We start from the raw sequence: 27,949 nt of genomic DNA on the forward strand, positions 1-27,949 counted from the left end.
CAAAGTGCATCCAACAGTGATGTACAGTTTATATTTGCAAGAAGAAAGCTGAGTACAAACCGGGCCAGTCAGACGTTATGTTAAACATGCAAAGAATGGAAAAGTACAAAGTTTGACAGCATAGAAACAATGTATAATGCAAGGAGTATAAGATTTCCACAGTTGCTTCCACATGCTATTTCTTGTGAAACGTGTTAATTACTTTAGTCCCCCATTTAGAGTCAAGAGCCAAACAAGAGTCACATTCAAACTAGCAGATCGTCAGTCCCTGCAGCAGTCGTGGCCAAACGTACTGACCCTCTGAGCCACATGACACAATCTTCAGAAGTTCGAGAGCCAGGGTTCACCAGCCGGGCCTTGGAGCTTCAGCCCTGTGGGATGCGAGGTCTCAGGGCTTCTGCCTCGGAGGAGGCGCCTGCCAGGGCTCCAGGCCTGCTCCTGTTGAAGTGCTGAGCCCCAGCAAGCACACCCCTGGGGGCTGCAGCCCCGAGACCTCCCTCCCTGCTGGGCAGAAGTCAGAGTCAATGCATGGGAGGGGCACCGGGGGGTCATATGCCCACCCAAATTTTTGCCAGGGTTTGCTGGCCCCACGCAGTCACATGATGTCACCAGGGCTCCTCTCTGCATGGCAGCTGATGGAGCCAGCAAGCTGGAAGCTGCAGCCATGGGACAGGCAGCAGCGAACAGCTGAGAGCTGCAGGGAGAGTGCTGCTTTTGCTGCTTTCTCTCCCTGCAGAGCTAAAGCAGCGGCCCCTCCCTGTTATCACATGGGAGTTGCAGGTGCGGTATGGTAGGTGGAGAATGGGAGTGGGGGCTAGGGTGACCAGACAGCAAGTGTGAAAAATCAGGACGCGGGTGGGGGTTAATAGGAGCCTATATAAGAAAAAGATCAAAAAATCGGGACTGTCCCTATAAAATCAGGACAGCTGTCACCCTAGGGGGGGCCTACATGAGCCGCACTTTACTGTAAAAGAGCTGCATGTGGCCTGCATGTAGGCTCAACATACATAATGAGTGAATGTTCTAGCAGTGTATTGTTGTACAAAGAAAGTGACACGGTTAACTATGAGCGGGGTTCATTGCTGCCGTCTAGTAAAAGCTGATCGCTTCACTGCATGTACACATCTAACAATAGGCAAGAAAGAAGAGACAGAATTATTTTCTTCCTAAAATGGCATCATAGAGCTTTCCTGTTTTCTTGACCTGAATCTCTCTGAAACCAGCTGCAGTGAGGAGCTTGCTGTACTCGGCTGGCGTTCGTTCTTTTCCTTCAGTTTGAACCAACAATATCAGACTGAAGAGCTGGGCTTCTACAGGCCCAGTTTTGTCTTCATTCAGAAGTGTTTCAACCAACAGCACGCCGCCCCCTGGTGAGATAAAGAGATTTAAAAACATGTTGGTTTGTCAGAGAAGGACACTAAAGCTTATTTTTCAACAGCATTTTTAGGTATTTCCATAACCTTAGAGATCCCCTTTATATTAAAAGAAAAATCATGTTATATTGCTTCAGTAGTTAATGAAATAGCAAGAGGGATTCTATGCATCAATTAGCTATTATTTCCTGTACTTCAAAGAAGAGAGTGAAGGGGAACCTAGTAGCTGTGATTGAAACATTTATTTACTCCAGCAGAAATGCACCAGAGATGTGGCTGCTCGGCATCTCTGAAAATCAAGCCCCATGGGCCAGAGTTTTAAAATAATTTAGGCATCTAAAAATGCACATTGGCAATTTTCAAAATTTGAATGGGTGCCTACCAACATCATAGGCACCTGAATAACTTTATAAATGTGGCCTTGCATGTTTAAAGTGTATGCCCAAACCTAGAAGCTAGAGTTGCCAACTTTGGATGGATGTATTCATGGAGGTTTTGTCAGATGTCATAACCTTTAATTAAAGATTAATCTTTAATTCCTGGAGATTCCAGGACAATTCTGGAAACTCGGCAATATTACTAGAAGCAAATTTTCAAGTTGGCCATTCTTACTGATGGGGTCTGGATGCAAATCACTAATGTAAAAGGAGAAAGTCTTTCATTGAAATGGCCCTTTAAAAAAACCCTGTCCAAACCAAATGATATATATAAGTCTCTATTTCGCAAAGAGGAAAACATACCAGGCTTGCAAGCCTTGTGGATTTTTGTTAGTAGCTGCATACACTTGTCATCTGCCCAGTCATGCAGGATCCTAGCCAAAATGTACAGGTCAGCTTCTGGTATTGGATCTTTAAAAAAGTCTCCTGTAACAAAAAGAAAAAGAATGCAAAAAATAGGCCTGAATAAGCAAACATTTTCAATTTGGTATTGCGAAAAGTACATGCTAGCTCCAAAACTGTTTGAGAGACTTGCTGGGAAGCTACACTCTTCTGGCTTGTCATGCTGAGTATTCACAGCCCACTTAGGGGGCAAATCTCCCAGTATTGGATAATTGGTGATGTGCTCTTTATCCATCCACTTGTATGCCGATTTCATTTCTCTCTCTCTCTCTCTTTCTCTCCGTTTCCTCTCTGCTTCATCCATAATAACCAGCTGTCACATTTCTCTGTCTTTGCTTTTAGGTCATCCCCCGTCCCCTCCACTTTTTCCCCTTCTTCACTGCTGAGTCCCCTTTCTCTGTCTCTCCCCTCCTCTCCTGACCCCCACCCTCCAAAACTGACCATTTATTTCTATTTAAATAGTAAAACTAGACACCTAAAACCAACATACCCCTACACTGGTGTGATGGATGATGCTATATGATTGAGGATAACTATATTTATCATAGCTGGTATCACTATTATACAATTGCAACAAACTTTGTACAAAGTATGTCATGTAAGATAACAATGGAAAAGATACATCCTAACAAATCCTGTTTAAAATCTATGTATCATCACTGTATGTGAAGTTATGATATTGGCTATGTATTTGTATCTCAAATGTGTTTGTTCTTGGAGTGACGCCCACAAGGATGTTTACATCCAGTCTCGACAGCCCATTGTGGATGGACTATCCAAGTGTGGAAGGGCTATTAGAAAGAATCATCTTTCCAGATAGCCTCTTCCTGAGGATGCCTCAGATAGCAAGGAGCCAATGGCGTCTAATGTGATTCAGCAAAACATGTATGGACATGTGGTGGGGACATATGACCTAAGAATCCATGTTGGACAGTAACTCTCCATGTACCTGTATGATGGGCTTGGTTTGGGACAGTAAATTTCCAGGCACATGGCAGAGGGTATAAATTACAGCTGAGAAAACTCCATCTTGCCTCATTCCTGCTCCAAACTTCTCTGCACTGTAGATTTATAACAAAAGAAGTATTCTAAGCTAGGGACTGAGGCCCTTCCAAGCTTTTGGAAGTTTGCCAGAGAGACTTCTGCAAATCAGCAGACTATTACATCAAAGCTGCAAACCTGATCTCAGGACTTAGCAATTTTTTTTTTTTTTTGGTAGTGTATATATCTTTTACCTATTTTAGAACTTTCTTCTTTATTTTTAATACATTCTTAGTTAGTTTACTAAACATTGACTGGCAGCTTGATTTTGGTAAGATCTGAAATATTTATTGACCTGGGACCTGTGGCTAATCCTTTGAGATTGAGGAACATTAATGTACGAGAATTGGGTCACACTCAGTAACCTTTCACTGTACAAGATCTATTTGTCTGGATTGCGAACTAGGGGCTGGAATGCTTAAGGGGACTGCATGTTTTGGCTTCTTGTTAAGCAGTGTGGTATGAGAGGAGCTCTTTTGTTTACTGGGTTGGTGAATCTAATTAAAGAGGAAACCACCCGGCAGTGGGTCACATGTATATTGTAACATGACCCAACAGCATTTATCCCTTCAAATGTAACATGGAGATCTTTATGGGCCTTTGTGCACAGTCACATTGCACTAATCTATACAACCTACTGTTTTCAACAATTTAGCCTGCTTTGGACTGCCCACAATTGTGCAGTGAAGCCACATCCTCCCTCCCGCCAGGGTGACACCTGGAAGGGCTAGGAAGGCCACTGCATGGAGTTTGTTTTTCTTTTGACATTGCTGTTTAATAGGGATAATGTTCAAGGACTTGAAATATATTTGCATCCTTGGCACCTAATACCTCAGCTTCTTCAGGTGAGTAAACAAGTTCAAATGTCGTACATTGCTCATGAGATTCTGTTATAATGAAACACGGTCCCTTCAGCACATTTTTCTTTGCATATGCGCACACACAAAATGAACCAAGTTTACCTTCATGGAAAGTGATCCGACGTTCTTCTGAGGGTACAAAACGCTCCTTTGCCACTTGTACTACTTTAGGTAGGTCATAAATTGTGACGGTAGAATTTGGGTACAAAGAAATACATTCCTGGGCCAAACCACCTGCACATCCTTATAGTGAAAGTGAAATACAGGGTAAATGCTCAAATATAACAATATTGGTCATTTTTATAACATCTTGCATCTAAGAAACTTATACTGCAATGCGCTCAGATTCATGCCGCCTTGCGAGATAGGTTAATTTTAGTATCCATTTTTACAGAAGGAGACACTGAAGTACAAAAAAGGTAAGTGATTTGTTCATGGTCTCCCAGCCTATCTCCGGAATAAGACCCAATTCTTCTGTTTCCCAGTCCTGTGATCTAATCACTGGACCATAAAGGGTATTGCTTTAAAACAACATAGTATGATGCAACTACAGCTGGCTGGAAATTTTCAAAGGAAGAGTGTTTTCTTTCAAAGAAATGGCCATTCTGAATATGAAATTTTTGTGCAATATTGACTTTATCTAAATTTTAGTTTTCATGAAATTTTTATGATTTTTTTTTAATAAAAAAATATAACTAGAAGTATTTTTCACTGAAAGCCTGTATTTTGGTAAAGAGGAAATGGAGATCACCATTTCAATGTTTTCCATCAAACATGAGAATTTAAACAAATAAAATTGGGTCTGTTTTGAACATTGGAAAACAGAAACCTCCATTATTCGCCATTCAAAACATTACCATACAGTTACTGTCCAGGATGGGTTTTGTTTGTATTGTAAAAACAAACCCCAGAGGGGGAAAGAAACTGGTGAGGAGCGTGACTTGAGTTATTTTACATTAAAAGGACAGCATATGTCAAGGTGATTTTTCCCATGATATTTAAATTCATGTTTTTCTCACTGTTTACAACAACCAACTGAAAACTGACCTGATTTCTCTGCATAAGATTGCGGGCAGTGAGCATTCAACAATGGCCTGCTCCAAAGATCAGTGGAGTCAATGGGACAATTCCCATCAACTATTTTCGGGTTTGGATTCAGACCGAAAAAGGACACCGAAAGATTTTCTGTATAAGGACTTTGCAAACAGAAAGAAGGATGGGAGGGAAGCAAGTGGTCCAAATTTTGAGACTACCAAAGTGTATAGTGGCTCTTCAATATTAATTCTATACAAACAGCCACCAAGAACACTTTTAAATCCCTTGTAATAAAAACACTGATTCCAGTCTGAGAAGCACAGAAGAAATCTCAAGACAACCAGTACATTGGTCTTGGGGAGAAGGCAGGAGAGGAGGAAAGGGACTTTAAGTTGTGTTCAAGTGATGGGTGGGGCATGGGACAATCTGGAAAGATTCTATGGCTATGAATACATTAAGCTTCAGGATAACTTACTTACTTCCAGCTTGCCTGCCCTACCTTGCCAGCAACCCATCTGGTGAACAGTTTTCCGGGATCCCCCAGCACCCTGGCTCCTCAGCAGCTCCTGTGGTGGGGTTGCCACAGAGCAGAGCTCCCTCCAAGAAGCATCTTTCATTTGGGAAACTATGAAATATTCCCCCTCTGGGAACATTTTGATGTTTCCAAAATGAAGTATTGCAGAGTTTCTCTTCTGCAAAAATGTTTGAGATTTTGGCTTTTCATCCCAATTTCGGATACAGTTTATTTCTAAAATCTTGAAACAATTGCAGTGTGAGATTCATTTTCCCAGCCAAATCTACTTAAAATGAAATAGTTGGAGGGCAGAACAGAGCATGCTTACGGACCCTGATTCACCTAGGTGTTTAAGCACAGGCCCATCCTTAAATACATGATAATTCCCATTGATGCTGAATCAAGGCCGTGGGCATGGAAATAACCCAACAAATGCAGTCAAGAAAACCTTGAAATAATAATACACAACACTGAAAACATTACTATCATATGTAGCAGATTTTAATACATCACTTGGCTCATAGAAGTGATTGTGGTGTGACTGCAGAATTTTGACATCCAAACTGTAGGGCTATATTTGCTGCCATCAAGGAAATACATTGGCAGAGGCTGTTCTAATGCTATGAATGGCTCCAGCGGAAAATTGTCACCAATATTAGTCAGAAAATCATAGGTAAGGCCATTGCAAAGAAGAATAAGACACAGCTGAGGCATACTGAATGGCTTTAGAGGATGAGAAGTGAAACTGGCCAGAGCAGATTAGCCAGACTTCATTTCTGCTTTCTGTGTTTTAGAAACTTGGGAGAGCAAAACATCAGGGGAGACGTAGTAATGGAGATTGCATGGTGCTATAAATCCTGACAGGATTGAAATACAGAGACAACGGTAAAGCTGTTTGGGGGTAAGAAGTATGTAGGCGATTCATCAACCTAAAGTCACAGAATGAAGTGAAGAGTAGCCTGGAAGCTGTTCTGGTAGAATTTCTTAAGCAATGGCAGAAGAAAAACCTACCAAACCAGTGAGAAGGAAAATAAGCAGCTATTTAGATCTATGGGGTTCTTTAGACTCAGGAAAACATTCTGCTTTCTAATGCTTTTATCATTTTCAAATTTTTATACGACTTTGGCTCAAAATGTAAAATGCTTCCCTTGTGATTGATCCTGCCATGTAGTCTGTCCTGTTTTTCCATTACTCACACAGGTCGTAGAACAAGTGCAGTATTTATCCATAGCTTACCAAAGAAAACAGTTCAACGTTCTGATGACACTTACCTCCCAGATCATAAATGACGGTGAAACGTGAAAGGTCAAATGCAGCAATCACATCTCTGCCACATATACTCCAAAAATCATTCAAGAAATACATAAATTTGATCATCTCTCCTTCTGATCTAGTGATTTGAAAGAACATTATTTGTAGCACAAGTAAATTATGACACATTCATTGATGGCTAGCATTATATAACTCTTGTGCTTTTAGCTGAAATACTATATTAAACCCTGTTTCTCTGCCAGCATGCACAATCGTCTATTTCGATCACTATTAAAATAAACGTACATTAGCAGACATTCAAAATATTAAGAATAAATCCACCCTGTTTCATATCCTACATTTTAATGAGACTTACTGTAAGTTACACTTATCATCTAGCAGTGCGCTATGAGGCTAAGCCTAAGGGTCGCCACCTGTTTTTCATTGAACAGAATTTTCCATTCTACCAAACATTCTACATAGCAAATTGTTCATGATAGGCTGCCAGTAAGAAATTGATGCTTAGATACCAAGGTGATGAGCACCTTAGACATACCAGAGACTCAGCACTGGATGCGATTGAAATGACGGGGTTTTCATGTGAATAGGACTAATCACCGTATTTCACAGTCAAAGTGGTAATACAAAATAGAAAAGTCATCCACATAAAAGAAAAGCATAAAACTCCCAACACTAAATTGATTATTACCTGTAGAGAGCCCCAAAGAGGTCTTCTGATGAAATACCAAATGCTCGATCATACTGGTTTTTCCCATCCCTTAAAGAAAAATAAATATGGGGTATTTGTGCTTTAGCACCTTACTGCATTGGTGAAAATTTTGGCTTATTAAGGTACCCATTTTATTCTACTTATTAAGGTATAAGTGTTACCCTTTGTGTTATTGCTTTGATCAGTGATTCTGAAATGCGGCCACCAACCGGTTTTCCTCCAGCCACGGGGATGCCTGCAGCAGGTACTTCGGCCCCGGGGTGGCAGGGCTTCAGGGGCCCCAGCACATCGGGAGTCAGGGCACAGGGTCCCCTGGGGCAGCCAAGCTCCCAACCCACATCCATGGGGAAGCGAGGCCCCCAGGGCAGTGGCAGCAGCAAGATTCCCATCCCCCATCTGGGGGCAGCGGGGTCCCCTGGGGCAGCCGGGCTTCCAGTCCCTGGCCCTCAGGCTATCTGACTCCAGCCCCCATTCCTGGGACAGCGGGGCTCTTAGGGCAATGGGGCTTCAGGGGCCCAATGCTTCGGCAGGTGGGGCAGCCTAGGTCCTGGCCCCCATCCATGGGGGAAGTGGAGCTCCAAAGGGTAGCGAGGGCAGCTGGGCTCCCAGTCCCAGGGCACCTGGGATCCCAGTCCAGGGCCCCCAGTGGGACTTCAGACCCCTGGTGGCCATGGAGCTCCTGGCCCACAGGGCGGCATGGCCACCATCATGAGTTGGCTGCATCCTGAGGCCCCAAATAAAACTGGGGGAGGAAGAACCCCTGGCTTGTTCATTCTGAATGCTGTCTGTGCCACACCAAAAGATTCAGAAAGGAAATCAGTCTCTTCTTTGTTATTATTTTATGTTCATTATTGGACACCACTAAGAGGAAGGAAACACAACTGCTATTTGATGTACCAGAGACAGGGCTCAGATCCTCAGCTGGTGTAAATTGACACAGCTCCATAAAGAGCTGTGCTGACTTGTACCGGCTGAGATTCTGGCCCAATATACACTGACTTCCTTCCTCACTTTCTTCTGCCTTTGGCAACACAACCAATTAGGATCCCTGCAAGCATCCCTCAGTCACTATTCATCACCATTTGCCTGGCCGAGGGCTTCCCTCCACAGAAACTATTATCATGATTAAATATTCCCCATGAGACACACCAAATAAGCATAGTATAGAAGTCTGTTTCCTGAATCTGCAGTGAATTCATCCACTGAAGCACTAGCAAACATAAGCTCGTGCAGTAATAGTTCAACATGCTTCCCAAACAATTACCAGTCAATGTCACCCAGGAGGTGTGTGGGTTACATATGTCTTCATTTTCTATTGTTTCCCCGGAGACACGCCTCTTCCTGAGCAGGTTCACAAATGTAGCAAAGTGCTTTATTGCAATGGATGTTGGCACATGAATTTTGTACAAACGACATAAGATTTTATCTCCTTACCTCACAGCATCTGTCAGGTAGTGCCAGCAAAAATAGATGGTTTTGGAGTAGTACATCAAATGATGATACTGAGACTTGGGACTTGATTTTGTAAGATAGAGGTTGGAAAGCTCTGTGTTTCTGTAAAAGGCTAAAGGGAAAAAGAAGGTAAGTTAACATTTACAAACTTGTCATTGTGCAAAGCCTGTTTTACAGCATAATCTGTGTAACAAGAACAAGCTGTAGGAATGCAACCAAAGCAACAAGGAAACTGCAGGAGATTCCCCACTCTAGATAGACCAGAGATGGAGGAAGGTCTGGGAGCACGCATGCATAGCATACCATATCTACCCATCAGATTCTGCAAGATCTGGAATGAAGGATTCCAGGATGTAAAAAGCACACCCCATCACCATCACCATTTCTTTGTGAAAGTGTATAAGCCAAACGCCTGTGGTGACATCTCTTTCCACTATGCTTTTTAGTGTAGGTGCTCAAAAGCATCTTATTTCAGCAATAATACCTAACATACCAGTCTTTTTTCACCTGGTGAGGAAACCAAGAGGGAGAGTTAAGTCCCCAGGACATAAAACCACCCATTATCCCTAACTTGAGTAGCTCACACACTTCTGAGGCCATCTACTGCTACTGAATTTCAATATTCTCACTGGCTGATTATGGGAGTCATCTGACAGATGCAAAGTTTTGGGCTCTTACTATGCTTAATATATGTCTTTCGTGGACAGATATATGGGCTGGTATAGAATGTGTTCTCTCTCTTACAGCACAGGCAAACTCCCGCTGAATTCAATGAGAGCCAGATTAGGCTTTAAATCTGTTTCTCAACTGTGTGTGATGGGAAGACTGGGGTATGGGCAGTTCCAGGAGAGTCGCTGTGTGTGCTCTACACCCAGGCAGCTGCCACAGAGGAGAAAAGTTCCTCTGAAGCATCCAGCTGAACTTCTATTAGCAGGGTGGATGCTGCCTCATTTGTGCTCCTCCAGCTGGCCTGGTTGCCATGGAAAGGGTGTAGGTGGTTTCAGAAGAGGCCACGGATTTCTAAGGGCTTGTCTACATGGTGAAATGGACTGGAATAGCTGTTTGGTAAAAGCTCCCCATGTTGACAGCTTAGTTTAATCCACTTTGGAAGTGGATCAAGCTAAACTGGAACAAGCCAACTCTTATTCTACTGTGGAATGGCTATAGCACTTTAAATTCCCCCTTCCTTATTCCAAAATAACTTCCCCATATAGATGTTGCCATACTAACTATAACGAGAGTAATCAGTTAAGGTGGGCTATTATCAGCAGGAGGAAAAAAACTTTTGTAGCGATAATCAGGGTGGCTCATTTCCAACCGTTGACAAGAAGGTGTGAGTAACAGTAGGGGGAAAATTAACATGGGCAAATAGTTTTTACTTTGTATAATGACCCATCCACTCCCAGTCTTTATTCAAGCCTAATTTAATGGTGTCCAGTTTGCAAATTAATTCCAATTCTGCAGTTTCTCGTTGGAGTCTGTTTTTGAAACTTCAAACTCTGCTTGATTTCCATGGAAGGACTGGGGAGAGGGTCTCCTGACAGCTTGATAGCTGGGAGGGTGTGTACGTGTGTGTGATCTATGAGGAGCAATCTGAGAGGTTGCAAGTAAGTACAACAATTGTGAAGAGGTTTGTATGCACGGGGCCTGGCATGAACGCTGAATACATTTGTCATTCACTAATTTAAATTGATCATTTGGAACTGCAGATTTTGGAAATTATCCAAAGACAATGTTACAAGTTATTTATTGCTCGAAAACCCCTCTCACAACAGCATTTGTATGCTTCCTGTGTTTCATTCAAATTTTTTTTTAAAAAAACCAATGTTCTTGTTTGTTTAAAGCATGCTACTGCTGCTTCCATCAGCAAAATGTGTGAGTGGCATTTACAGAAAGATCCACTGATGTTTGCTGCATATGGAATACAACAGATTAGGAAGAGTAGATGTATCAGGTACAGTCTTTTCCTGCTGTCTGTGGGCTTTTCTCCTCATTTCTGCCTGCTAAATCGTGTACTGAGGGCACAATTCAGGCTGAAAGCAGAGAACACACAGCAAAGAAGTTTCTTTGTATACATAGGATTTTCAATCAGGGTTACTTTGTCTGAACATCTCTTTCTAGGCTATCTGTAAATATTTCTAAAGTGCACTTCACACTGCAGAGGTCCATACCAGCGTAAACAGGCAGAGCTCTGTCAATTTCAATGGAGTTCCACCCATTTATACCAGCTGAGGATCTGACCTCTTGTCTTTAGCTCAGGAAATCTGAAACTGCACTTTATGTAATAAAGATATAAAGATATAAAGACAATTGGCCAAGTTAGCGGGAGATCTTAAAGAAGTCTAAATTAGTGTAACTAATACCATCCTCTGGCCTCCAGACTATATATTCATTACACATCTTACAACATTCTCTTAGATTCCCTTACAGCTGCTTAAATTCAAATTCCCTTACACATGGGTAATTACTATTGCTTGTGAATTTGGTCCAATGAGTTAAATAGGTTCTTAGGAGGGGTAGAAGAGTGACTATGTATCTGTTTTACTCTCTTACTCCTACCCACGTTCAGTTTTTTTAAATCTGCTGTTTTGAGATTTCTCAAACCACATTGTACCTCTTCCCTCATTCTGGCATTTTTGCTTTAAGTATTATAACTCAGTCACACACATACTATTGAATGAGGCCTTAAAACCAACAGTGATTTAATTGTTAGTCTTCTCCCTTCCCGACAACATTACCTCCTTCACTTTTCATTTCGACTCCCAGGAGCTTTAATCCCACACAGGCATCAAGCAACCGTTCCATTCCGCTGGCGCTGGTGCCCAAACGGTCAGCAATGGCATCTGAAGACAGGGGCCCTTCTGACTCCAGCAATAGATCAAACACTCCCAATTCACAGGCGGTAAACATAATCTGAAAGCAAACAGGGGTGGGGCAGTGGAGTAAGAGAAAGTGCCGATGCCCCCTGATGAGTTTTAATATAATTTCTAGGCATTATTTGTAATCTTACCTTTGAGACTAAAAACCCATTCTTGTATTGAAATAAGACCTGAGGATAGTCAAGCTCTTGTGTGGAGCTCATTTTCCTTCAGCGCACTGTGAGAGATCCTCTTGCCTTTCTTGTTCAAATAAGCTTCGTTTCTACTAGATACAGATCACACTGGGTAGTTCACTTAATCTGATTGGTAAGGAGTGTCCCTAGCCTCTTCCCCAGGGGGGTTGGGACTGAGGTATGTTGTTCTGTCCCATCTAGTGGCACAGAGAGCACTTAGAGGGAGAGAGAAAAATAGTCTGCTCTACAGCCTTAGCTATTAGGCAGTTGGCTTTTAACTCATGCAGTAGAGGCTCATGCACTAAACCACGGATCGGCAACGTTTGGCACGCGGCTCGCCAGGGTAAGCACCCTGGCAGGCCGGGCCAGTTTATTTACCTGCTGACGTGGCAGGTTCAGCCGATCGCGGCCCCCACTCGCTGTGGTTTGCTGTCCCAGGCCAATGGGGGCGGCGGAAAGCCACAGCCAGCACATCCCTCGCCCGCACCGCTTCTCACCGCCCCCATTGGCCCGGGACGGCGAACCGCGAGTGGGGGCTGCGATCGGCCGAACCTGCCGCGTCAGCAGGTAAATAAACTGGCCCTACCCGCCAGGGTGCTTACCCTGGCGAGCCGCGTGCCAAACGTTGCCGACCCCTGCACTAAACTCTAGAGGTCCCAGGTTCGATCCCATCTGCCAAAGACCGGGTTCTGTCAGCATTACATTGGGACAGTGCCAAATTATTATTATGAATTACTGTGATTGATATGAATGAATGTGGTGAGCATGAGTTTGGTATGGCTTGGTATGTCTGAATTTGCTAGAGGATTCTGGGAGCAGGGTTCTCTTGGCATCAGACAGTTGGTACTGAAATTTACTGAGAGTGCTGAAATTGGTTAATCAGAGGCTCTATCCGTGTGTGTGTTTCAACTTGAAACTTTGGTCATATCAGCTGCTGGGCAGCTCGCAAACCTAAAGAAAATGCAAAAGACACGCAATCAGTGAGCTTGGAACATAATGAGCTGGATCAAAATGACCCTTTTGGATGGCACCACACTAATAGCTCAAATGAGTGATTGATGAGAGGGTAACCGTCAACTGACCTTTGGTCTCTGTCTGTTTTGCTGTCCCTTCTAAAATATAATTAGAAATACCAGTAATGAAACACCCACAGTGCATATTTCTGGGATGTGAGGCTTTTGAGAGCAAGGGACATAAGTACTAAGAATATCATACGTACAGCATTAGTTGCTTAGCTAGTTAGTTCCACAATTAAATCTGCAGCGGTCAGTGATGCTGTAAGACAGAGAGCCTTGGTGTAGCCAAAACCCTGCTTCAGGGGACATTTAACAAGACCAAGTACTTGAGAAGGAAAGAGAAGAGAAGAAAAAACGTCTCCATCCAGGACTTGGAGCTATACCTGCTTTGTTTGCCAATCAGGATACTGTGTAAGGCCAACATAGTTACTGAGGGTTTATGCTTGGGGAATTGATGCTTATTAGGAAGAGGTATTGTTAGGGCCTTATCAAATTCACGGCCACGAAAAATGTATCACAGACCATGAAATCTGGTCTCCTTGCATTAAATCAGATCTTTTGTGTGCTTTTACCCTATACTATTCAGATTTCACAGGAGAGACCAGCGTTTCTCAAATTGGGGGTGGCAATACCATAATATGCGGTTCTTACTTCTGCACTGTTGACTTCAGAGCTGGGTGGCTGGAGAGTGGCAGCTGCTGACCGAGGACCCAGCTCTGCAGGCAGCAGTGCAGAAGTAAGGGTGGCAATACCATATCATGCTGCAACATCCCCACAATAACCTTGCGACCTTCCCCCCTACAAGCAGTGTTCCCTCTAATTTTTGACGTCCATTTGCGGAATGAATTTTGTTATGTGCACCAATATGGAGGTGATGGGTGACACAAAATGGAGGTGATGACTCTGGCTGGGGGTGTGATCTCTGGGGTGGGGCTGGGGATGAGGGGTTTGGGGTGCAGGAGGGGGCTCAGGGCTGGGGCAGAGGGTTGGGGTGCAGGGCAGGTGCAGTTGGACCCACATCTGCTTTCCCTGAAGTCTCTCTCTTGACTAAACCCATGCTGCCCTTATATCTCCCAGTAAGCCTGGTTCTTAGTCACATGGTCTCCAACACATGACTTCTGTACTCATTGCCTTCAGCTGGTGAGGCAAACTACAGTGCCACAGATGAGGCAAACCCACTCCGTTTACCTCACCTCAAAAGGTCAGCTCAGTCCAGGTTAAGGTGTCTGAGGGATGACTTGCTTCCAGAAAAATTATCCTCCTAACTCCCAATACCCAGGAATCAGTGTTAATATATAGGTCTGTTTGTTAGCCTGGAATAGAATTTTGGGGTTGACTTTTTGATACTCTTATACTAATCTGTGTAAACAAGGGACAAAGACACTGTGATGTTGCTTCTGCCTAGTCAGCTGGATTTGTTAGTACAATGGGAACAGAATAGAGCAGTTAAAGTGTTACTCAGAGCACACTTTAAGATTGCCTCAACCACTATCTCAAGGCAAAATCAAGCAACCAGTTGGGAGGGGCAAAGGTGTGAGGGTCGGGGAGGTATAAAACACTAAAAGACCAAAGAAATACTGACAAGAGCACAACCTCACTCCTTACCCCTCCCATGGGGTACAAAAGGGTTGGGATAAAGATCCCAGGCCCAAAATGGTACATGACCCTAAGCTGTAAGGGGTGGGACTGTGGGAGTGCATTGCAGGCATATTTGGGCCTGCTAAGAAGGAGGAGGGAACAGGGGGAATAGTCTTATCTATATAAAAGTTGACTACTTTTCTGGATCCAGCTAAGCTCCTGGCCTCAGTGGTATCCTGTAGCAATGAGTGCCACAGACAGTGTGGGGGGAAACACTTCATTTAATTAGTTTTGAATCTCATACTTTTCATTATACTGACTGTCCTCTTGTTGTTCTGATGTGAGACTGAATTAAGGAACATTTGAAGAAACTGAAAGATGGCAAATCTTGACAAGAGAGAGTTCACTCCCTTTACACTGTATAAATTTTCATAGAATCTCAGTGCATCCAACAGTAATCAGTACAGTGATGTACAGTTTATATTTGCAAGAAGAAAGCTGAGTACAAACCCAGACGGGTCAGACATTATGTTAAATATGCAAAAAGTGGGGAAAGTACAAAGTCTGACAGAATAGAAAAAATGTATAATGCAAGGAGTATAAGCTTTCCATAGTGTTGCTTTCTCATGCTATTTCTTGTTAAACATGTGTTAATTACTTTATTCCCACAGTTAGAGTCCAGAACCAAACAGGAGTCACATTCAAGCACTGTCAATCCCTGTAGGCTCAACATACATAATGAATGAATGTTCTAGCAGTGTATTGTTGTACAAAGAAAGTGACAAGGTTAACTATGAGCGGGGTTCACTGCTGCAGTCTAGTAAAAGCTGGTCACGTCACTGCATTTACACATCTAACAAGAGGCAAGAAAGAAGAGACAGAATTATTTTCTTCCTAAAATGGCATCATAGAGCTTTCCTGTTTTCTTGACCTGAATCTCTCTGAAACCAGCTGCAGCGAGGAGCTTGCTGTACTCGGTTGGCGTTCGTTCTTTTCCTTCAGCCTGAACCAACATGTTCATAGAGTAAAGCTGGGTTTCCAAAGGCCCAGTTTTGTCTTCATTCAAAAGTGTTTCAACCAGCAGCACTCCTCCCCCTGGTGGGATAAAGAGATTTAAAAACAAACACGTTAATTTGTCAGAGGAGGACGCTAAAGCTTATTTTTCAACTGCATTTTTAGGTATTTCCAAAACCTTAGTGATCTCCCTTAAATGAAAAGAAAAATCACGTTATATTGCTCTAGTATTTAATGAAATAGCAAGAGGGATTCTGTGCATCAATTAACTTATTTCCTGTACTTCAAAAGTAGAGACTGAAGGGGAACCTAGTAGCTGGGATTGAAACATTTATTTATGCCAGCAGAAATGAACCCCAGAGGTGTGGTTGCTCAGCCTCTCTGAAAATCAAACCCCATGGCACGTAGTAATGCAGATTAGCAATTTTCAGAAATTGAAGAGGTGCTTGTCAACATCATTAGGCACCTAAATAACTTTAAATATCTGGCCTTCCATGTCTAACGTGAAGTGCCCAAACCTAGAAACCAATTGTGAAAATTTTCACATTGGCCATTATTACTCACATGGCCTGGATGCAAATCACTGACTTAAAAGGAGAAAGGTTTTCAGTGTATGTTTCTTTACTTAATCTTTCATTCAAATGGACCTTTTAAAAAAAGCACAAAAACCCTGTCCAAACCAAATGATGCATATAAGTCTGTATTTTGCAAAGAGGAAAACATACCAGGCTTGCAAGCCTTGTGGATTTTTGCTAGTAGCTGCATACACTTGTCATCTGCCCAGTCATGCAGGATCCTAGCCAAAATGTACAGGTCAGCTTCTGGAATTGGATCTTTAAAAAAATCTCCTGTAACAAAAAAGAAAAACAATGCAAAAAACAGGCCTAAATAAGCAAACATTTTAAATTTGGTGTTGCAAAAAGCACAAGCTAGCTCCAAAACTACTCAAAAGACTTGCTGGGAAACTACACTCTTTTGGCTTGTCATGCTCACGGCCAATGCTAAGCGTGTATGGCAAAAATTCTCAATGCTGTGTGGCAGTGTGAAGGGGGTTTGTTCGTGTTAAGTGTGGAAGAGGCCTGAAAAATGTAAGCAGCCAAACATTTAAGAGACATATCTGATTCTTTGGGAAAATTTTAGTGCTTCACAATTTCTCCGAAGAGACAGAAATGAACGTACACGTAATGCAGTAAAAAGAAAGGGATGGCGAGAGTTCTCTAAACAAACCAAAAAAAGTTATTTTTCACCTTCTTCTACATCAATTACATTTAAAAAACCTCCTCCAATCTAGGTGGGACCACAATACAAATAAAGAAGATTCACAGCCCACTTAGGGGGCAAATCTCCCAGTATTGAATAATTGCTGGTGTGCTCTTTATCCATCCACTTGAATGCCAATTTCATTTCTCTCTCTCTTTCTCTTTCCTGTCTGCTTCACCCATATAAACCGTCTGTCACACTTCTCTGTCTTTGCTTTTAGGTCATCACCCCCCTCTACTTTTTCCCCTTCTTCACTGCTGGATCCCCTTTCTCTGTCTCTCCCCTCCTCCTCCGACCCCCACTCCCCCAAAACTGACCATTTATTTTTATTTAAACGGTAAAAATAGACATCTAAAAGCAAGATGTCTCAACACTCAATTTATATCATAACAGGACCCCAACAGCATTTATCCCTTCAAATGTAACATGGACTTCCTTATGGGCCTTTGTTGCCAGTCACATTGCACTAATCTACACAACCTACTGTTTTCAACAATTTTGCACACTTTGGACCTCCCCACAATTGTTCAGTAAAGCTGCATCCCCACCACGTGACACCGAAGGGCTAGGAGGCACACAGCATGGAGTTTGGTTTTTAATTTTTACGTTGCTGTTTAATTGGGATGATGTTCAAGGCCTTGGAATATACTTGCATCCTTGGCAATTAATAGCTCAGCTTCTCCCAGGTGAGTAACCAAGCTCAAATGGCGTACATTGCTCATTACACTCTATTATAATGAAACATGGTCCCTTCAGCACATTTTTCTTTGCATATGAGCACACACAAAATGAACCAAGTTTACCTTCATGGAAAGTGATCCGACGTTCTTCTGGGGGTACAAAATGCTCCTTTGCCACTTGTATTACTTTAGGTAGGTCATAAATTGTGACTGTAGAATTTGGGTACAAAGAAATACATTCCTGGGCCAAACCACCTGCACATCCTTATAGTGAAAGTGAAATACAGGGTAAATGCTCAAATATAACAATATTGGTCATTTTTATAATATCTTCCATCTAAGAAACTTAGACTGCAATGAACTCAGACACATGATGCCTTTAGAGGTAGGTTAATGTTACTATCCATTTTTACAGAAGTAGAAACTGAAGTACAAAAGAGATAAGTGATTTGTTCATGGTCTCCCATCCTATCTGTCTTCTCTGAAATAGGACCCAATTTTCCCTGCTCCCAGTCCTCTGATCTAACCACCAGCCTGTAAAGGATATTGTTTTAACAACACAGTGTGATGCAGCTATAGCTGGCTAGAAATTTTCAAATGAAGAGTTTTCTCTTTCAAAAAATGACCAGTTTGAATATGAAAACTTTATGAAATATTGACTTTTTCTAAATTTTAGTTTTCATTAACTTTTTAGGACTTTTTTTTTAAATGAAAGCAGTTACTGGAAGTTTATTTCACTGAAACCCTCTATTTTGTTAAACAGGAATGGAGATAACCATTTCAGTGTTTGCCATAAAACATGAGGTGTTAAACCAATAAAATTGGGTCTGTTTTGAACACTGGAAAACAGAAACCTCAATTTTTTATGAAAACATTCTGAAAAAATTTCAACCAGCACTGCATGAAACTAAAAGCTTCCCCTTATCTAAAATCGATGAACCATTCTTCTGTTTTAAAGCTCCCATCTTCAATATTTAGGAATGCATATAGCAAATAATAATACTTAGCCTCTTATATAGTGCTATTAAACTAGATGATCACAGTGGTCCCTTCCAGCCTTAAAGTCTATGAGTCTATAGTGCTTTTAATCTATGAATATCAAAGCACTTCACAAAGAAGGCACATATCATAATCTCCATTGTACAGATGGGACAACAGAGGCCCACAGAGGGGAAATGACTTGCCTACGGTCATCCAGCAGGCCAGGGGCAGAGCTGGGATAGAACACAAGTCTCCTGTGTCCCAGCATAGTCACAATCAGCACAGTCGCTGCAGCAATGCATTAGAACTCTAGGCACCCTTCCCTACAAGCTGGATTTCAAAAGCCCTTACCTCCTCCCATTAGGTTTACACCAAAGCCAGGTCTTGGTATATAGAAAATGCCACACTGAGACATGAGCAAAATAACTGAATTGTTAAAAATGTGAAAGATTCACATCCAGTATTCACCATTCAAAACATTACAGTTAATGTTCAGGATGGGTTTTGTTTGTATTGTAAAAACAAAGCCCAGAGGGGGAAAGAAACTGGTGAGGAGCATGAGTTGAGTTAGTTTACCTTAAAAGGACAGCATATGTTGAGGTTATTTTTCCCATGATATTTAAATTCATGTTTTTCTCACTGTTTACAACAGTGAACTGAAAACGGATCTGGTTTCTCTGCTTCGGCTGCTTTTGCTCCATCCCACAAACACATGATTTTGTTCCTGCAGAGCTATTCATTTGCATAAGACTGCGGGCAGTGAGCATTCAACAATGGCCTTCTCCAAAGATCAGTGGAGTCAATGGGACAATTCCCATCAACTATTTTAGGGTTTGGATTCAGACCGAAAAAGGGCACCAAAAGATTTTCTGTACATGGACTTTGCAAACAGAAAGAAGGATGGGAGGGAAGCAAGTGGTCCAAATTTTGAGACTACCAAATTGTATAGTGGCTCTTCAATATTAATTCTATACAAACAGCCACCAAGAACACTTTTAAATCCCTTGTAATAAAAACACTGATTCCAGTCTGGGAAGCAGAGGACTGAAATTGCAAGACAACCAGTACATTTGTCTTGGGGAGAAGGCAGGAGAGGGGAAAAGGAACTATAAGTTGTGTTCAAGTGATGGGTGGGGCATGGGACATTTTGGAAAGATTCCATGGCTCTGAACACATTGAGCTTCAGGATAACGTACTTAAAATAGAGCTGGTGATCAATTTTCCACAACACATTTTTTCCATCAGAAAATGCTACTTCGTCGAATGCAAAATATTCCATGGGAATATGTCATTTTCAACAAATCTTTCAAAAGGAAACCAGACGAGTTTTCAATAGAAGCCTGCCTGGTTTCCTGCCAGCTTGCCTACTCTGCCTCACCAGCAGCCCATCTGGTGAGCAGTTTTCCGGGATCCCCCAGCTCTCTGGCTCCTCTGCAGCTCCTGTGGTGAGGTTGCCTCAGAGCAGGGCTCCCAAGAAGCATCTTTCATTTGGGAAACAGTGAAACACTTTGGTGTTTCTAAAATGAAGTATTCCAGAATTTCTCTTCTGCAAAAATGTTTGAGATTTTGGCTTTTCATCCCAAGTTGGGATACAGTTTATTTCTAAAACCTTGAAACTTTTGCAGTGTGAGATTCATTTTCCCAGCAAGATCTACTTAAAATGAAGTAGTCAGAGGGCAGAACAAATCATGCTTACGGACCCTGATTCACCCAGGTGCTTAAGTACAGGTCTATCCCTAAATACATGATCATTCCCATTGATGCTGAATCAGGGCTAAGGGCATGCAAGTAACCCAACAAATGTAGCCAAGAAAAATTTGAAATAATAATACACAACACTGAAAACATCATCATCATCATAATCTGCAGCAGACCTTAATACATCAGTCGCATCACGAAAAGCACAGACGTGATTGCTGTGTGACTGAAAATATCTGCAGAATTTTTACAGCCAAATTACAGGGTAGAGGTTGGCAGCCTTTCAGAAGTGGTGTGCCGAGTCTTCATTTATTCACTCTAATTTAAGGTTTCGCGTGCCAGTAATACATTTTAATGGTTTTAGAAGGTCTCTTTCTATAAGTCTATAATATATAACTAAACTAGTGTTGTATGTAAAGTCAATAAGGTTTTTAAAATGTTTAAGAAGTTTATTTAAAATTACATTAAAATGCAGAACTCCCCAGACCTGTGGCCAGGACCCAGGCAGTATGAGTGCCACTGAAAATCAGCTCACGTGCTGCCTTCAGCACGCATGCCATAGGTTGCCTACCCCTGTTACGGGGCTATATTTGCTGCCATAAGGGAACTACATTGGCAGAGGCTGGTCTAATGCTATGCACAGCTCCAGGAGAAATTTGTCATCAATATTAGTCAGAAAATCATAGGTAAGGCCACTGCAAAGAAGAACAAGACACAGCTGAGGCATACTGAATGGCTTTAGAGGATGAGAAGTGAAAATGGCCAGACCAGATTAGCCAGACTTCATTTCTGCTTTCTGTGTTTTAGAAACTTGGGAGAGCAAAACATCAGGGGAGACGTAGTAATGGAGATTGCATGGTGCTATAAATCCTGACAGGATCGAAATACAGAGACAACGGTAAAGCTGTTTGGGGGTAAGAAGTATGTAGGCAATTCATCAACCTAAAGTCACTGAATGAAGTGAAGAGTAGCCTGGAAGCTATTTTGGTAGAATTTCTTAAGCAATGGAAGAAGAAAAACCTACCCAATCAATGAGAAGGAAAATAAGCTGCTGCTTAGATCTATGGGGTTCTTTAGACTGAGAAAAACATTCCACTTTCTAATGCTTTTATCATTTTCATAATTTTATACGACTTTGGCTCAAAATGTAAAATGCTTCCCTTGTGATTGATCCTGGCCTTGAAGTCTGTCCTGTTTTTCCATTGCTCACACAGGTCGTAGTATAAGTGCTACTTATCCATAGCTTACAAAAGAAGACAGTTAAATGTTCTGATGACACTTACCTCCCAGATCGTAAATGACGGTGAAAGGTGAAAGGTCAAATGCACCAATCACATCTCTGCCACATATACTCCAAATTGCATTTAAACCATACATGAATTTGATCATCTCTTCTTCTGATCTAGTGATTTGAAAGAACATTATTTGTAGCACAAGTAAATTATGACACATTCATTGATGGCTAGCATAATATTACTCTTTCACTAACTTTTATCTCAAATACTATATTATTAATTATTATTAATGCTTCTCAGCCAGCATGCACAATAGACTACGGTGACCACTAGTAAAAAAAACTTACACTAGTAGCTATTCAAAACATTAAAAATATATCCACCCTGTTTCCTACATTTTTATGAGACTAACTGGAAGAAAAACATGTTACACTTATCATCTAGCAGTGTGTTCTGATGCTAAGCCTAAGGGTCCCCAGATGTTTCTCATTTAACAGAATTTTCCATTATACCAACTATGGTACATAACAAACTTTTCATGATAGGTTGCAAGTAAGAATTTTTTGCTTTGATACCAAATGACAAGCATATTAGAAATACCAGATATTCTCAATACTGGATACCATTGAAATGACAGGGTTTTCATGTGAATAGGACTAATCATCATATTTCACCACTGAAGTAGTAATACAAAATAGAAAAGTCGTCCCAACACTAAATTGATTATTACCTGTAGAGAGCCTCAAAGAGGTCTTTTGATGAAACGCCAAATGCTCGCTCATACTGGTTTTTCCCATCTCTTAAAAAAAATTACAAAATTGTGAGCATATTTTTGGTTTAACACCTTGCTGCATTGGTGGCAATTTTATTAAGGTACCTATTTAATTAAACTTATTCAGGAAAAAGGAAATCACCTTTGGCATTACAAGGGTTACTCTTTGATTGCTTGAATCATTCTGAAAACTGTCTGTGCCACACCAAAAGATTCAAAAAGGAAATCAGTCTCTACTTTGTTATTATTTAAAGTTCATTATTGGACACCACTAAGAGGAAGGAAACACAACTGCTATTTGATGTACCAGAGACAGGGCTCAGATCCTCAGCTGGTGTAAATTGACACAGCGCCATAAAGAGCTGTGCTGACTTGTACCGGCTGAGATTCTGGCCCAATATACACTGACTTCCTTCCTCACTTTCTTCTGCCTTTGGCAACACAACCAATTAGGATCCCTGCAAGCATCCCTCATCATCATTTGCCTGGCCGAGGGCTTCCCTCCACAGAAACTATTATCATGATTAAATGTTCCCCTTGGGATACAACAAAGAAGCATAGTATAAAAGTCTGTTTCCTGAATCTGCAGTGAATTCATCCACTGAAGCACTAGCAAACATAAGCTCATGTAATGATAGTGATACTTTGCACTTCAACAAGTATACTTTGATAGTGATACTTTGTTTCAACTTCTGAAACAATTACCAGTCAATACACCTCTACCTCGATATAACGCTGTCCTTGGGAGCCAAAAAATCTTACTGCGTTATAGGTGAAACCGCGTTATATCGAACTTGCTTTGATCCACCGGAGTGCGCAGCCCCGCCCCCCCCCAGAGCACTGCTTTACCGCCTTATATCCAAATTCATGTTATATCGGGTCACGTTATATCGGGGTAGAGGTGTTTGTATCATCAGCAGGCAGGATTGAACCTCGGACTTCTGGAGCTAAATGCATGCCCCTCAAGCCACATGGCTGTTAGCTAACACTGTAGCAGATTCATTAATCTCCAAGTGGTCTCAGTGCTACTACATGGGACAGAGCACCACACCCAGGAAGTGTGTGGGTTACATATATCTTCATTTTCTATTGTTTCTCCAAAGACACGCCTCTTCCTGAGCAGGCTCACAAATGTAGCAAAGTGCTTTATTGCAATGGATGTTGGCACATGAGTTTTGTACAAACGACATAAGATTTCATCTCCTTACCTCACAGCATCTGTCAGGTAGTGCCAGCACAAATAGACAGTTTTGGAGTAGTACATCAAATTATGATACTGAGACTTGGGACTTGATTTTGTAAGGTAGAGGTTGGAAAGCTCTGTGTTCCTGTAAAAGGCTAAAGGGAAAAAGAAGGTAAGTTAACATTTACAAACTTGTCATTGTGCAAAGCCTGTTTTACAGCATAATCTGTGTAACAAGAACAAGCTGTAGGAATGCAACCAAAGCAAAAAGGAAACTGCAGGAGATTCCCCACTCTAGATAGACCAGAGATGGAGGAAGGTCTGGGAGCACGCATGCATAGCATACCATATCTACCCATCAGATTCTGCAAGATCTGGAATGAAGGATTCCAGGATGTAAAAAGCACACCCCATCACCATCACCATTTCTTTGTGAAAGTGTATAAGCCAAACGCCTGTGGTGACATCTCTTTCCACTATGCTTTTTAGTGTAGGTGCTCAAAAGCATCTTATTTCAGCAATAATACCTAACATACCAGTCTTTTTTCGTCTGGTGAGGAAACCAAGAGGGAGAGTTAAGTCCCCAGGACATAATACCACCCATAATCCCTAACTTGAAAAGCTCAGACACTTCTGAGGTCATCTAGTGCTACTGAATTTCAATATTCTCACTGGCTGATTATGGGAGTCATCTGACAGATGCAAAGCTTTGGGCTCTTACTATGCTTACAATATTTCTTTCGTGGACAGATATATGGGCTGGTATAGAATGTGTTCTCTCTCTTACAGCACAGGCAAACTCCCACTGAATTCAATGAGAGCCAGGTTAGGCTTTAAATCTATTCTTCAACTCTGTGTGATGGGAAGACTGGGGTCTGGGCAGCTCCAGGAGAGTCGCTGTGTGTGCTCTACACCCAGGCAGCTGCCACGGAGGTGAAAAGTTCCTCTGAAGCATCCACCTGAATTTCCATTAGTAGGGTGGATGCTGCCTCATTTATGCTCCTGCAGCTGGGCTGGTTGCCATGGAAAGGGTGTAGGTGGCTTCTGAAGTGGCCACAGATATCTAAGGGCTTGTCTACATGGTGAAATGGACTGGAATAGCTGTTTGGTAAGAGCTCCCCATGCTGACACTATTATTGTGGAATATCAGTATCTTCTTCCAATTTAGATTAATCCATTTTGGAAGTGGATCAAGCAAAACTGGAACAAGCCAACTCTTATTCCAGAATAAGAGTATCCACACGGGGAGCTACTGTGTAATGGCTATAGCGCTTTAAATTCCCCCTTCCTTACTCCAAAATAACTTCCCCATGTAGACGTGGCCTAAGAGCAGAGAAGGTACTTGTAAAAAGGCCACTCTTCTTGGATGTTTATTATAGCAGTCCCTGTGTACCAATGGGATAATATTAATCCTTAGAACACTGCTTGATTCCCATGGGGAGAACACCTACTGCAGCTTCTGTCAGCAAAATGTGTGAGTGGCATTTACAGAGAGATCCACCGATGTTTGCTGCATATGGAATACAACAGATTAGGAAGAGTAGATGTATCAGGTACAGTCTTTTCCTGCTGTCTGTGGGCTTTTCTCCTCATTTCTGCCTGCTAAATCGTGTACTGAGGGCACAATTCAGGCTGAAAGCAGAGAACACACAGCAAAGAAGTTTCTTTGTATACATAGGATTTTCAATCAGGGTTACTTTGTCTTAACACATCTCTTTCTAGGCTATCTGTAAATATTTCTAAAGTGCACTTCACACTGCAGAGGTCCATACCAGCGTAAACAGGCAGAGCTCTGTCAATTTCAATGGAGTTCCACCCATTTATACCAGCTGAGGATCTGACCTCTTGTCTTTAGCTCAGGAAATCTGAAACTGCACTTTATGTAATAAAGATATAAAGATATAAAGACAATTGGCCAAGTTAGCGGGAGATCTTAAAGAAGTCTAAATTAGTGTAACTAATACCATCCTCTGGCCTCCAGACTATATATTCATTACACATCTTACAACATTCTCTTAGATTCCCTTACAGCTGCTTAAATTCAAATTCCCTTACACATGGGTAATTACTATTGCTTGTGAATTTGGTCCAATGAGTTAAATAGGTTCTTAGGAGGGGTAGAAGAGTGACTATGTATCTGTTTTACTCTCTTACTCCTACCCACGTTCAGTTTTTGTAAATCTGCTGCATTGAGATTTCTCAAACCACATTGTACCTCTTCCCTCATTCTGGCATTTTTGCTTTTAATATTATAACTCAGTCACACACATACTATTGAATGAGGCCTTAAAACCAACAGTGATTTAATTGTTAGTCTTCTCCCTTCCCGACAACATTACCTCCTTCACTTTTCATTTCGACTCCCAGGAGCTTTAATCCCACACAGGCATCAAGCAACCGTTCCATTCCGCTGGCGCTGGTGCCCAAACGGTCAGCAATGGCATCTGAAGACAGGGGCCCTTCTGACTCCAGCAATAGATCAAACACTCCCAATTCACAGGCGGTAAACATAATCTGAAAGCAAACGGCGGTGGAAACAGTGGAGTAAGAAAAAGTGCTGATGCCCCCTGATGAGCAGCTCCTTAGGTGAAAATTTTTTACAAGAATTGTAAAAACCACCATTAAAGTGTTTTTCAACCATCAAAATGCTGCAGTTGCTTTTAGCACTGAGACCATTGCTTAAGTTGCACTGCTTCTTTTATTTCTGTTCCCTGCTGAACTACCCATTAAATGATCACATATTAAGGCCGGTATTGTGTATGCATTTTTTTTTTTTTTTTTTGCCTTTATAGGTTTAGAACAGACCCTTACAATACCACCTTTTAAAGGCACTGTGCTATGATTAAGGGACTGATGATGTGACATATTGTTAAAAAAACAATAAGTCTCATGCATCAAAGCCAGAAACAATCCTAAAAGCTTTGGAGCCCTTAGATAGATCTAATAGACTATCCCCAAATTGTAACAAATGTCTTTTTATTTATGTTTTTCTATCTAGCATGGAACACATAATGCTAGATTGCGTATTTTATTGTCATAGAAAAAGTTCACGAAAATGCCAGATGTAGCAGTTCTAATCTCCTTCTTGCCATGATCCTTTGTAAATCTCCACAGAGTTCCCCCTCTCCCTCTCGGAGATAACATAACACTATCCAGCAGAATCAAAATTATCTTCAGATTATCTTTCAAAAATATATTTTAAGAGTGTGAATTTGAAAAATGTTGGCCATCCACTGCGTCTCTGAGTGCTTAAAAAACTGTTATTGTTTAAACTACCCTATATTCTCTCCACAGTGGAAAGGAGACTCATTGGGCATTTAATTTCCCCCCCCCCCCCACACACACACACCTATGAATGGTATTTCTTGTTTTGCTGTGTTGGCTTTTGACAGAGCAGGAAATATTAAATACTAATTGGAACACATGGTTTGTAAAAAAATCTTCAAAGAGGGAAATGAAATCTCTGGGTTTCCACCTCTGCCTTACTACCATTCTGTTTCTTGAAAGGCAGTTATTAAACTAGATCTGTTTTCCCTCCCCGCCCATGGATATAATTTGCCAAAATATAACTAAGCCACTGTGTTCTCTTTTGCAGCACAAGGTAAGTACAGATATGCAAAATTCACTGTAGTTGAGAATATTTTTGCAAAACTGTGTTATCTGGGGTTGGATTTTTCAAAATCAAAACCAAGGGTCATTTGGATCTGTGGTCTGTTTATCTGAAAAACCCAAAATGTAGAGTTATGTGGAGATATTCTATTCGCAAAACAGACTGGCACGATTGTGGGTGATTTTAATTTAGCAAAGCATAATTTGGAAGACTTTATAATAATACAACTTGGTTCAGATCTGGGTTCCCTTTACCCAAAACCCCTAAATTCCAGGAGTTGGATAAATTATCTCAGAGTTGGCCCATCCTTGAAGGTCTCTTACAGGGTTTTTTTCCTGCAAACTTTCATCATGCCTATTTCAAGTTAAAATCTGACAAACTACTAGGAGATTGAGGTTAAAATTGGGACCCCTTGTATTGAGTCTGTTCCTTTCTCAAGATTTAAAATAACCATCTAAACTGAGTTTGGAAATTTCTACCTACCTAGTTTTAATATAATTTCCAGGCATTATTTGTAATTCTTACCTTTGAGACTAAAAACCCATTGTTGTATTGAAATAAGATCTGAGGATAGTCAAGGTCTTCTGTGGAGCTCATTTTCCTTCTGCGCACTGTGAGAGATCCTCTTGCCTTCGTCATTTAAATAAGCCTCTTTTCCACTAGATACACATCACAGTGGGTAGTTCACTTAACCTTATTAGTTGTGAGAAAGATGTTATTAAAAACACACACATATTGGTTGAAGAATTTGAATCAGCTAGTTACTTCTATTAGG

General features: G+C 41.5%; 2 protein-coding genes across 2 annotated transcripts; both read right to left on the reverse strand.

Annotated features, from left to right (window-relative positions):
* Positions 1-1,155: 1,155 nt before the first annotated feature.
* On the reverse strand, positions 1,156-12,207 carry LOC135895406 (acetylserotonin O-methyltransferase-like). The gene is made up of 8 exons (XM_065423513.1): positions 12,106-12,207; positions 11,834-12,008; positions 9,078-9,207; positions 7,623-7,691; positions 6,934-7,052; positions 4,216-4,356; positions 2,114-2,236; positions 1,156-1,367 (listed from the first exon to the last, which is right to left on the reverse strand). Exons 1-8 carry the CDS (start codon positions 12,175-12,177, stop codon positions 1,156-1,158), a joined length of 1,041 nt encoding a protein of 346 aa, XP_065279585.1. The 5' UTR covers positions 12,178-12,207.
* Positions 12,208-15,624: 3,417 nt separating this feature from the next.
* LOC135895422 (acetylserotonin O-methyltransferase-like) lies at positions 15,625-27,813 on the reverse strand. The gene is made up of 8 exons (XM_065423534.1): positions 27,700-27,813; positions 25,904-26,078; positions 23,590-23,719; positions 22,340-22,408; positions 21,658-21,776; positions 17,819-17,959; positions 16,481-16,603; positions 15,625-15,836 (listed from the first exon to the last, which is right to left on the reverse strand). The coding sequence occupies exons 1-8, from the start codon at positions 27,811-27,813 to the stop codon at positions 15,625-15,627; spliced, it is 1,083 nt and encodes a 360-aa protein (XP_065279606.1).
* Positions 27,814-27,949: the final 136 nt, after the last annotated feature.

Source organism: Emys orbicularis, chromosome 1 (assembly GCF_028017835.1).
Source record: "Emys orbicularis isolate rEmyOrb1 chromosome 1, rEmyOrb1.hap1, whole genome shotgun sequence".
Taxonomy (NCBI): domain Eukaryota; kingdom Metazoa; phylum Chordata; order Testudines; family Emydidae; genus Emys; species Emys orbicularis.